This window comes from Schistocerca cancellata, chromosome 11, assembly GCF_023864275.1.
Source record: "Schistocerca cancellata isolate TAMUIC-IGC-003103 chromosome 11, iqSchCanc2.1, whole genome shotgun sequence".
In the NCBI taxonomy this organism is placed as follows: Eukaryota; Metazoa; Arthropoda; class Insecta; order Orthoptera; family Acrididae; genus Schistocerca; species Schistocerca cancellata.
The window spans coordinates 62417523-62430619 of record NC_064636.1 but is presented as its reverse complement, the minus strand read 5'-3'; the positions used below and the strand labels follow the sequence as shown (position 1 = coordinate 62430619).

At 44.9% G+C, this 13097-nt stretch overlaps 1 protein-coding gene across 12 annotated transcripts in view; it reads left to right on the top strand.

The window, feature by feature from the left end:
* The window catches only part of LOC126108459 (eukaryotic translation initiation factor 4 gamma 1-like), a 647729-nt gene that overhangs the window by 199480 nt on the left and 435152 nt on the right, over window positions 1–13097 (top strand). Inside the window, exon 2 of one of the 12 annotated variants that reach the window (XM_049913685.1) lies at window positions 2967–3670. The exons of the other annotated variants lie outside the window; for them this stretch is intronic. Within the exon in view, the coding sequence (XP_049769642.1) occupies window positions 3604–3670 (67 nt within the window). The 5' untranslated portion in view covers window positions 2967–3603. The remainder of the gene's footprint in view (window positions 1–2966; window positions 3671–13097) is intronic. 12 annotated transcript variants of the gene reach the window in all.

The following is a 13097-nucleotide window of genomic DNA, read 5'->3' as shown; positions in this document are numbered from 1 at the left end:
ACCCCAAGATGTTAGACGCTGTCCACATGACGGCATTCGGATATCAGGAGCAGCCTCTCGGAGCAGCTCAGATCTGAGAATGTGTTCAGAGGCTGGTGAACCACCCTTCTGCACTCGGCGACGTATCCTGTTGGCTCCACAGGCAGTCATTGGCATTTAGTGCAGTGGTCCAACCCAACTTTGAAACGCTGTTCAGGAATCGTACCCTGGGACCGAGCCAGTCGGCATACGTGCTACTGACTGTCTCAAGGATCTGAATCTATCAGACCTCCAAATACACAGCCAGGGATGGACCGCGTTGCCGCCTTGCTGTCTTCAGCTGCCCAGACTATTTTAAGCTTGACGCGGTACAAGAAAACTTGTACTCCAGATAACGTTTTTACAACTTTGTTCCTTTCATTTTGAGTAGGTACCAATGTTTCACCGTTGTTTATCTGGACGGATCACAGCAAAAGAATGTCCTCGGCTGTACCGCTAATTCCCATGATAGTGTTTCCAAAGTGCGTCTTCCGGAACAGTTTACAAATTATCGTGCCGAGTTATATGGCAGTATGATGGCACTGGAGAAGATGCGGAGACATCACCATACAAGGTTCTTGTCTGTTCCGATTCGCTTGGTGCATTACAAGCACTTCACCAGATGTGTCCAGCAGAGTATACGTGACCGAAGGTCTCCAGTAGACCAGTTGATTCAGCTCATCCGTGATTCCTTATAGCGCCTCAAACACATTGGCAAGGAGGTGAGCTTTTGCTGGATTCCTGGTCACATTGACATACAGGGCAACATGGCCGGTAAAGCCGCCAAGGAAGCATATTGGTGTGGTGTCCCATCCCGCTGCACGCCATTACCTCATTTTGTGACAGACGCATCATGTGTCAATGGGGGACTGAATGGTTGCATGTTACAGAAAACATAGCGCGGTCGCTTAAATGGACCACACAGGCATGGCCGCTTGAACGAGTTTCTGCTTACGAATGTTTTAGTTGGACCACTTTTTTCGCTTTGTGATAGGTGGCGCTGTAATAGTCACAAACATATGGCTCACAATTTTAGACGAACAGTTGGTAACATGTAGGTTTTTTACATTAAAATACAGAACGTAGGTTCGTTTGAACATTTTATTTCCGTTGTTCCAATGTGATACATGTACCTTTGTGAACTTATCATTTCTGAGAACGCATGCTGTTATAGCGTGATTACCTGTAAATACCACATTAATGCAATAAATGCTCAAAATGACGTCCGTCAACCTCAATGCATTTGCCAATACGTGTAACGACATTCCTCTCAACAGCGAGAGCAAATATCCTTTAACTTTCCCCACAGAAAGAAATCCGGGGACGTCAGATCCGGTGAACGTGCGGGCCACGGTATGGTGCTTCGACGACCAATCCACCTGCCATGAAATATGCCATTCAATACCGCTTCAACCGCACGCGAACTATGTGCCGGACACCCATCATGTAGGAAGTACATCGCTATTCTGTCATGCAGTCAAACATCTTGTAGTAACATCGGTAGAACATTACGTAGGAAATCAGCATACATTGGACCATCTATATTGACATCGATAAAATGGGGGCCAGGTTCCTTTCTCCCATAATGCCGCATTATACATTAACCCACCAAGATCGCTGATGTTCCACTTGTCGCAGACATCGTGGATTTTCCGTTGCCCAATAGTGGATGTTACGCCGGTTTACGTTACCCATGTTGGTGAATGACGCTTCGTTGATAAATAGAACGCGTGCAAAAAATCTGTGATCGTCCCGTAATTTCTCTTGTGCCAGTGGCAGAACTGTACACGACATTCAAAGACATCTCCATACAATTCGTGGTCCATAGAAACATGGTACCGGTGGAATCGATGTTCGTGTCGCACTCTGAACACCGACGTTTTTGAGATTCCCGATTCTCGCGCAGTTTGTCTGCTACTGATGTGCGGATTAGCCGCAACAGCAGCTAAAACACCTACTTGGGCATCATCATTTGTTGCAGGTCGTGGTTGACGTTTCACATGTGGCTGAACACTTCCTGTTTCCTTAAATAACGTAACTCTCCAGCGAACGGTCCGGACACTTGGATTTCGTCCAGGATACCGTGCAGCATACATAGCACACGCCCGTTGGAGATTTTGATCACAACAGCCATACATCAACACGATATCGAACTTTTCCGCAATTGGTAAACGGTCCATTTTAACACGGGTAATGTATCACGAAACAAATACCGTCCGCACTGGCGGAATGTTGCGTGATACCGCGTACTTATATGTTTTTGACTATTACAGTACCATTTATCACAAAGCGAAAAAGTGGTCCAACTAAAACATTCATATTTATTTACGTACTACACGAATATGTAATAAAAAATGGGGGTTCCTATTAAAAAAAACGGAGTTGATATTCGTTTGAGCTATGGCAGCGCCATCTAGCGGGCTAACTAGCGCCATCTGGTTTCCCCTCTTCAAGGTAGACAAGTTTCATTCTTTGTAGTTTTATCGTTTGACGCTTATTTCGTGAGATATTTGGACGGGTCACGATCAGTGGAGCTCCACGTATGCTGATATCGGAGCAGTCCTCCACCATCGTCGCCGATAGTGATTCAGGTATTAGAAGAGTGTTGAAATTTAGTGAACTGTCAGACCTCATCCTTAAGTTGGTGGGAATGGGAACCAGACGTTAATGCATTATATGCTGCTCGGCATGTTGGGGACAGCTTTCGTCCCCACCCGCATGATTGGCATGCTGAATTTTCTTCAGGGCGTGTAGCGATGTAAGCTCTTTCTCAACGCGAGGCATACTAATATCTGTATCTAGTCAATTTTGAACAGAGTCGCTCTTGTGAAAGCTTGAATGAGTTCAAATCGCGGACGTACGATACGCACGCACAAGGCTGGGTTTTACTAACACCACTTTTGTTTTGTTTCTGTTAACAATAACAAAAGACCGACTTTCGTTTGCAGTTGCCGTACCAGCACCAACAGCTTCCCTTCTGTGCAGTTTCCGCTCAGCGACAGTGTCAGAGTGAAAAGAGAATTTGTATCTGGCGTGGAGGGGAGAAGGGAGAATTCTGCGCCGAAGCTAATCTCTTTACACGACGACCGAGGATATTACGTTTATTGCGTCGCGAAGTTGACCTGTGGATCTCTGGGCAGTTCGGTACACCTAACAGGAGCATCGAAGTGAAGAGAGTGGAGGATAATTTTCTGAATTTTGCGAAGGAGCAATAGGCGTTAGAGAGAGTGCCGAAGTGTGGCGGTCGCGCGTGTATGGCTAATTTGGCGGTTCTGGAGTGGTTCTGCGGTGATGGTGCGGACTCTGCGGTGTGTACAGCAGCTGCGCGTGCCACGATGGTGATTTATGGTGGGTGCTAGACGGGACCCATGGAATAGGCGCGGAGGCGAGGCCAGCGTGGCCCATGGCGGGAGCCGCTAAGCGACACCTCTGAGAGCCGGCCCCAGCAGCAGAGACACCGCAGGAAGAAGCAGCGGCAGCAGCAGCAGCAGCAGAGTAGAGGCGGGACAGCCGGAGGAGCGCGGAACACTGGCAGCCTCTGGGCGCGAGACACGACGCACCGCAGCGCAGCGCCGGAGCGCCGCCATGATGGGCAGCGAGGAGGCCCTCCAGCCGGACGTCATCATGTTCCAGCACCAGCACCAGCAGATCGGTGAGTGGCCGAGCGCGCTTCACACGCTCCCCCCACCAGTCGCGGCCCTGGCAGACGTCTTCACCCCGGCGTCAAGTGGCGCGTGTTACACCGAGTCCAGGCGTCCGTTAGGCTGGTGCAAAAGTTCGTGGCGTTCTTGTGTTTCATGTTGTCATTATGGTTACTGTGGGTATGTTGTTGTTGTCGTGCTCTTCAGTCCAGAGGCTGGTTTGATGCAGCTCTCCATGCTATTCTATCCTGTGCAAGCTTCTTCATCTCCCAGTACCTACTGCAACCTCCATCCTTACTGTATTTATCTCTTGGTGTCCCTCTACAATTTTTACCCTCCACGCTGCCCTCCAATACTAAATTGGTGATCCCTTGATGCCGCAGAACATGTCCCACCAACCGATCCCTTCTTCTAGTCAAGTTGTGCCACAAGCTTCTCTTCTCCCCAATTCTGTTCAATTCCTCCTCATTAGTTCCGTGATCTACGCATCTAATCTTCAGCATTCTTCTGTAGCACCACATTTCGAAAGCTTCTACTCTTTTCTTGTCCAAACTATTTATCGTCCACGTTTCACTTCCATACATGGCTACACTCCATACAAATACTTTCAGAAACGACTTCCTGACGCTTAAGTCTATACCCGATGTTAACAAACTTCTCTTCTTCAGAAACGGTTTCTTTGCCCTTGCCAGCCTACATTTTATATCCTCTCTACTTCCACCATCATTGACCGTGGTGGACGAGCGTTTCTAGGCGCTTCAGTCTGGAACCGCGCGACCGCTACGGTCGCAGGTTCGAATCCTGCCTCGGGTATGGATGTGTGTGATGTCCTTAGGTTAGTTAGGTTTAAGTAGTTCTAAGTTCTAGGGGACTGATGACCTCAGATCTTAAGTCCCATAGTGCTCAGAGCCATTTGAACCATTTGAACTTCGACCATCAAAAAAATGGTTCAAATGGCTCTGAGCACTATGGGACTCAACATCTTAGGCCATAAGTCCCCTAGAACTTAGAACTACTTAAACCTAACTAACCTAAGGACATCACACACACCCATGCCCGAGGCAGGATTCGAACCTGCGACCGTAGCAGTCCCGCGGTTCCGGACTGCAGCGCCAGAACCGCTAGACCACCGCGGCCGGCGAACTTCGACCATCATCAGTTATTTTTCTCCCCAAATAGCAAAACTCATCTACTACTTTAAGCGTCTCATTTCCTAATCCGATTCCCGCATCATCACTCTACTTACTCCGACTACATTCCATTATCCGCGTTTTGCTTTTGGTGATCTTCATCTTACATCCTCCTTTCAAGACACTGTCCATTCCGTTCAGCTGCTCTTCCAAGTTCTTTGCTGTCTCTGATACAATTACAATGTCATTGGCGAACCTCAAAGTTTTTATTTCTTCTCCATTGATTTTAATACTTACTCCGAATTTTTCTTTTGTTTCCTTTACTGCTTGCTCAATATACAGATTGAATAACATCGGGGAGAGTCTACAACCGTCTCACTCCTTTCCCAACCACTGCTTCCCTTTCATCCCTCTCAACTCCTATAACTGCCATCTTTTTTCTGTACAAATTGTAAATAGCCTTTCACTGCCTGTGTTTTACTCCTGCCACCTTCAGAATTTGAAAGAGAGTATTCTAGTCAACATTGTCAAAAGCTTTCTCTAAGTCTACAAATGCTAGAAACATACGTTTGCCTTTCCTTAATCTTTCTTCTAAGATAAGGCGTAAGGTCAGTATTGCCTCACGTGTTCCAACATTTCTACGGAATCCAAACTGATCTTCGCCGAGGGCGGCTTCTACCAGTTTTTCCATTCGTCTGTAAAGAATTCGTGTCAGTATTTTGCAGCCGTCTCTTATTAAACTGATTGTTCGGTAATTTTCACATCTGTCAACACCTACTTCCTTTGGGATTGGAATTATTCTATTCTTCTTGAAGTCTGAGGGTATTTCGCATGTTTCATACATCTTGCTCACCAGATGGTAGAGTTTTTACAGGACTGGCTCTCCCAAGGCTATCAGTAGTTCTAATGGAATGTTGTCTACTCCCGGGGCCTTGTTTCGACTTAGAGGTCTCTCAGTGCTGTGTCAAACTCTTCACGCAGAATGGATTTATTTATTGATTTACATTTTTGGATTTGTAGTTCAAAAATGATTCAAATGGCTCTAAGCGCTATGGGTCATCAGTCCCCTAGAACTACTTGAAACCTCCATGCCCGAGGCAGGATTCGGACTTGCCACCGTAGCAAGCGGTTCCGGACATTTGTAGTATTTTTCTTTTGTTTACATATTGTCGTTTGGAGACAGTGACTGAAGTTGTGGACGCTGGAAAATGGAGAGCCAATTGGAGAAATCTGAATCTTTCCGACCTATTCTTCTGTTTGAGTTCAGTAGATGGGTTAAAAAAGCGCAGGCCGCCAGAAACATTTGCACCGAGTGTGGGGATGATGCCACTGTACCGATCACGACAAGAAAATGGTTTTCTCGTTTTGAGGAGGATGGTTTCGTCATTACTGACTCTCCGTGTTCCGGAAGACCTTCGGCCTTTGACGAAGATCGTTTAAACGCATTAATCCACAATGGGCCACGTCAGTGTACTAGTGAACTATCAAACGTCATCAACTGTGATCATTCCACCATCGTGCGAAATTTGCATGCAGTGGGGAAGGTGTATGGGTGCCGCATGCTCCAAGCCAAAATCACAGAAATCAGCGGGTGGCCGTATCTGCTTGTCGCCTTGTCTCGTGAGAAACACCGACCATTTTTCTCTTGTATCGTTACTAGTGGTGAGAAAAAAATGGTTCAAATGGCTCTGAGCACTATGGGAGTCAACTTCTCAGGTCATTAGTCCCCTAGAACTTAGAACTTCTTAAACCTAACTAGCCTAAGGACATCACACACATCCATGCCCGAGGCAGGATTCGAACCTGCGACCGTAACGGTCTCGCGGTTCCAGACTGAAGCACCTAGTACCGCACGGCCACTTCGGCCGGCTGGTGAGAAAAGATCAAGATGACTGTGTGAAGTGATACTACTCCACGATAACGCTCGCTTGCTCTCTGCTAGACTAACAAAAAAGATATGCAGGAGTTGGCTTGGGAAGTCATTCGACAGTCACTTTATTCACCTGATCTTACGCACTCAGATTTAACTTTCTCCGCCCTCTGTCGAACAACCTGCAAGGAACTTCCTTTCCGGATGGAAGTGCGCTCCGAACCATGGCTTGACAAGTTCTTCGCCTCAAAACCACACGATTTCTGCAGTCCCTGAATCGAAGAGTTACCCCAGCATTGGCAGTTTGTTGTAGATAGTGAAGGAGAATACAGTGGGTGTCCCAAAAGTCTCTCCGCAGTGCCGTATGATTGTTAGATGCGCGTGCCGTATGATTGTTTGCCTGCCTGGGTTATTCCCCTTCAAGTGGACTCTCCCAATATTCCACTGTTTCGTTTATCTCAGCCAGCGTCAGTAATATCGTTGGTGTGTGTCGTTACGTCTTGGTGTGAACGTTTAAGTTCAGTTCCTTTGTTCGTTTGTTTCGTTTTTGTCACTGTTAAACTGCTAACCATTGAAGAATCTGTGTTTTTAGTCGAACAAGTGTTCAAAGCTGGCGATAAATACACACTTCCAATTCGTCAAACATTTAATTCAGTTTTCTCGGAGACAACACTCTCACATCGCGATACTCTGCGAGATTTGACCAACAAATTTCGAAGTACGGCTCCAGTGACAGGTGCACCGAGAAGTGGTCGGCCTAGAATTTTGTTTGAGGATAGACTACTCGATATTTCCGATAAAATGTCCACGAGTCCGAACAAGTCAGTAAGAAAACTCGCCCAGGAAATCGGTGTTAGTGTCGGAACGGCCCGCACAGCTGTAAGTAAAAACTTAGAAGTTTTCCATACAAAGTGACAGTCGTGCAAGGACTGAAAAATACTGATCGTGGCAACAGACTGCATTATTGTCAACGGTTCAAAAATTTCGTTCAACAAAATGGAAAGGATATTCTTAATGAAACGTTTTTCACTGATGAGGCGTGGTTTCATTTATTCGTGTACATGAACTTCCAAATTCTCGTATGTGGAATACTGCAAACCCATTGTGTATTCGTGAGGAACCACTTCATTCTGTGAAAATAGGAGTTTGGATTGCAATTTCTAGGCGTCGGATTGTGGGTCCCCTATTCTTCAACGAAACAATAAACGCACAACGATACTGCAGTGATAGTCTGTACCCACTCAAAGGAGAACTTGTGTTAAGTCAAATACTGAACCGTTATTTTCAACAAGGTGGTGGATACAGCTCGCGTTTCAATGTCGCTGCTTGCTGATGTTTTTGGTGACCGCATAACTTCACAGGGACTTTGGCCTCCACGATCGCCTGACCTATCACCACCTGACTTTTTCTTCTGTGGTGCAGCGAAAGCAACTGTTTATAAAAAACTGTCCAAAATCCATCGATGAACTGAAAACTGCAATATCCACTTTCACTGCTTCTGTTAGGGAAGAAACGTTACAGCTTGTGTTTCGAAACATGATTAGAGACGATGAATTGTCTATTCAACAACAAGGTGGACACTTTCAACATTTAATATGAAAGTTTGTAAATAAAAATGAATATTCAGTAAATTAATAACTTGTATTTCAGTGAGTTTCATTTCGGTATATTCACTGAGGCATACGGCACGCGCGGCTAACAGTCATGCGGCACTGGGGAGAGACTTTTTGAACACCCCGTATTATTGACCACTAAAGTCTCTGTTATGTGGATCTGTTGTGTTTCTTATGAGAAAAACGCTACTAGCTTAGCACCAACCGAATACACACGCAGCGAACCGCTGTGTCAGCGTGGTAGAGAGCACTTCGCGCTGTACCAGTTATTTAGGGCTTCTTCCCGTATGGAGCGGAAGACACTGCTTTAACGCCTCTGCCCGCGCTATAATTAGTCACAAGTTCCCTCCGTAGTTCCTGCTGTAGCAGTACGTAGTCGGTGGAGGAATCTCTCTTAGATTGACACGTGATACTGGTTCTCGAAATTTTGCAAGTAACCTTTACGCTGTAGTTTATCCGTTCGATCAGGTTTTTCAGCATCTGCGTGGAAGACTCTCACGCGTCAGACAGAGCAGTAACCATTGGTGTCCCTAATCTCTGTATACGTTCATTATTTCTGTTAATACTATTTCGTTGGGTCGCACGCACATAAGCGATATTGAGGAACTGGTCACTGTTAGCAATGTTGTCTGTAGACTGGCCGTTTTCGAGTGTCCTACCAGTGAATCAGTATACAGAGTGATTCACGAAGATATGTAAATATTCTAGCATGTTATTCTACAAGTAAAGAAAACAGTTCATGTAAACATAGGTCCGCAAATGTTTAGTTACGGAGTTACGGCTAATAAAATATTTTGCCTGAAATTTAGCAACTTCCCTAATATGAAGTCATCGCAGAACTGTGTGAGGTTAAAGAAAAGCACAATTTCCATCTATTTTGTTACTATTGGTCTGGCGAATCTAATAAAACATGTCCCAGACGTGCCTCTGCAGTAGTTTTCCAGAACACCCAGAGATGCAAAGATTATTATACAAATAAATTTGTTTACTTTCCATTAAGAATGTAGAAACGTGTATGTCATTGTTGGCAAGCCCCAGAAATGGATTGGTCGTGGTGCTAGACGTCTGTGGCCACGCAGATCGCACGATTTAACACTAATGGATTTTTGTGTATGGGGACGGATGAAAGAGATAGTTTATGAGCACACAGTCAATAGACGAGAGGCATTACTTGCTCGCATCATGAATACAATAGCGCAAATAAGAAGAACCCTGAGAAACTGAAACAAGCAACAAAATCTGTTCATCACGTGCAGCTAAATGCATTGAACTCGGTGGTGACATTTTTGTATATTTATTGTGAAATTGTATATACACTGCACAGCTTCCTTAACACTGTGCTTTGTTCTTTTCCGGTTTAACACGAATTCACGTGTGCTGCGGTAATAATAACGGCAGATTATCTGACAATAAAAGCAGATTATCTTACATATTTCATATAGTTTCACTTAACGTTATTACCATCATTTATCCAAAATTATATTTTCTACAACTTTTGGTGAAAACTTTGTGCAGTTGTCTGGAATTTAAGAAAAAAAAAAACGCAAGTTGGGGCAAGCAGTTAATAAATTAGAAATTTTTTGAAATTACGTCTTTGCTTCTCTGGATATTCTGGAAAACTGCTGCAGATACACGCCTGGGACCTGTTTTATTAGATTCAGCAGACCAATAACAACAAAATAAATAGAAATCGTGCATTGCTTTAACCTCGGGCAGTTTTGCGATGGCTTCATATTATCGAAGTTGCTCAATTTGAGGCAAAAGCTTTTATTAGTCACAACTCCGTAAGCAAACATTTGCGGACGTATGTTTATGTGACCTTTTTTCTTTAGTTTCACTTGTAGAAAATATATTAAAATGATATTAGGTTTGACCGTGACTGTCTCCGTAGCCGAACAGACAGCAACGCTTCTTAGGTGCGGAAGCACGTGCGTTCGATTCCAGGTACGTCTTTGGATTTTTTTTCTTAGATACGGAGATATCAAATGGCGTCAACTCAGTCTTGCTAGGCCAAATGAGGATGTGCTCGAATAAAGCACCAGCGGCAATGCGAGGATTCCTCTGCTGCCAGTAACGGCGAGAGGGTGTGGCTTCATGCTATGCGGGTCTCGATCACGGATCGCTCCTCTCACTACCTTGTTGGCGCCAGTAGAACAGTCGGAACAACCCTAAGGCCTAATCCCTGAGTGCTGTTTACGTTTGCAGTTTTTCGTATGGTGAAGTGCAAAATTGTACATTTGAAACAAGTTAATAAACTGTAAGCTTTTGGAATCTTATCGAGGTCCGATTCAATATTTCTGCAGCTTTTATTCAGACAGTACTTCAATACACATAACTGCATCTTATGCGGAAAGTCTCAGAATAACACAAACATTATCCCGAATGCCGTCAGTGTAGAACATGAACAGGAAATGTCCCAGCGTACTTTCCTGGCACACGGCCGAAGCTGCATCTGCATACGTCAGTGACTCGCAATCAGAGATAACTTGCTGCGTCCTCCCTCCTATCCCAGTCACCCACAGCCATGTACAGCTTCGCTGCGTCGGTGCTGTTTATCTTCTAGATGAGATATGTAGATAAGATCTCATAAATAAGAGTAGGATCTCATAAATAAGAGTAACTGCTACCGATGTTTTGCACCTGAACTTTTATTGCGTATTTTTCGCTGAGACCTGTTCGACTTATTCAGTGATATTTAGAAAAAGTTTTTGCCTCGCGGTTTGACGTTAGTGTACGAAGGTTGGGGATAAACGGTTGAGTCAGAACGTATCAAAGAAATTTGATACCTCAAATGGTTGAATAGGTGCCATCGGATATACACTGCTCCCCTTAAAATTGCAACACCACAAAGCCCACGGGAAACAAATATCAGATTGGTAGTTGTATAGAGTGTCCCAGAAATGTTGCGAAAATATCGAGGGGTGGAGAGGGTGTCTCGAGCAACAAATCGAGGATAGCAACCCGTGTCCGGAAATGTCATCCGGCGACGCTACACGGCGTCGAAGTTATAGGCACCTGCGCCTGCCGCTAGGCTACCCCTTCTGCAGAAAACGTGACTTTCTACTCTGACGTGTAACGTCTGCCAATGTTGTGTTTTATTCTGTGATCGCGACTGATTTCCACGATCGCCAGTGGAGGAGATGCAGCTTGCTGTTACGTACAGAGGCCTTGTCTCCTATGGATGCGATGCTCCGTTGCCTCGGTGGATGACGGTTTCAGACATAGGTTTCCGGCTGCAGTTATTTTTGTCCCGTATACAGAGAAACATTGGGGATTTTAGAGGGTTCCGTTAGAAAAATAAACAACTGATGGAAATGTTGAAGCCGAAGAAATAAATCTGTGTATGTTTAAGCCCTTTATCCCTGTTTGTTTATATTTGCATACTACTCCACGTTAGCATTGATCTTCATGTCATACGAAATAATTAGCTCAGAACACAAAAAAATCTTTACTTTTCTTCAGTTAACTGAAAACATTATTCCACAACAGATGTAATTGCTTTTGCTGGTTCAGTTTCCATACTTTACCGATGACTATTCGTAATGTCCAAATAGTGGTTATGATGCCCTATTGCCGGCCGCGGTGGTCTTGCGGTTTTAGGCGCTGCAGTCCGGAACCGCGGGACTGCTACGGTCTTAGGTTCGAATCCTGCCTCTGGCATGGATGTGTGTGTGATGTCCTTAGGTTAGTTAGGTTTAAGTAGTTCTACGTTCTAGCGGACTGATGACCTAAGATGTTAAGTCCCATAGTGCTCAGAGCCATTTGATCCCCTATTACAACATCATTTTGGAGCAGAGAGTCAAAAAATTGGGATCAGTGGCACAATACTCGAGATTTTTTGTAGTATTCAGCTACTTCTCACTTTTCAAGAATAGCAGCAAGCGGTGGACAGACTAAGCTTTCTTTTATTTCCCTATTCAATTTAATATTTCTGTTCTGAGTACCTTGAAACAGAGAGTCATAATTTTTCAGCCCTTGTTCCATTTCTACGTTAATTACAGAAAATAATGTGAAATAAAAAACCGAAAATGGTTGTTTCAGAAACCGGTTATTGTTAGCGGTTTTAATAGTGTAGCTTAATTGGCGTGGGGAAAAAAGATATAACAGGAAACCAGTCGTTTCAGCGATAAGCGCCATCTCTACTTCAGAGTAGAGCTGCAGGTACACTATTGTTTGACGGCTGAAAACGAAAAGTGCATTCATTGGACTAAGGCCAACCGCGCTTGGTTACATACACTTGACTGTCCGGCAGAGCCGGGAAGCCATTGAGATGCCGGCGGCAGCGCCAAGGACGTGCACGAGGCTGCCCACGTGGGTCGGCGCCAGTCATCTGTCACGCAGTGCCGGCCGCGACGCAAGAGCGGCGCCACCGGCGGCAATGGCCGACCCACTCGCGAACAAGTGACTGTCTGTCGTCTGATAGCGGGCTCAGGCTCCTCGCCGTGTGTTCTCTCTCTCTCTCTCTCTCTCTCTTTCTGATCACGTCGCGTTCTGTTCGAGGAGTTGACGTCACAGCTCGAAAAACATCTGGTATTAGTCGAGCTTTCGATAGCAGCACAATCCAGGAGTTTCTGTTGGTAGTATCTCCGTCGCGTGTCATATCGTTATTGTGTCATAGCGTTATTATGTCATAGCATTATTAATATTTATATGAATTTTATTCTTAAAATAACCGTGAAAGTCGTACTGCAATATGTTGTAGACTTCGGGATATTTCTAGACACAGCTACTAATAAATAAATTAACGTTGACAATCATGATTCAATCTAATTACCTAGCTGTAGCTCGTTCTGCGATCTAGCGACATCTGCTGCCATTATCTCCA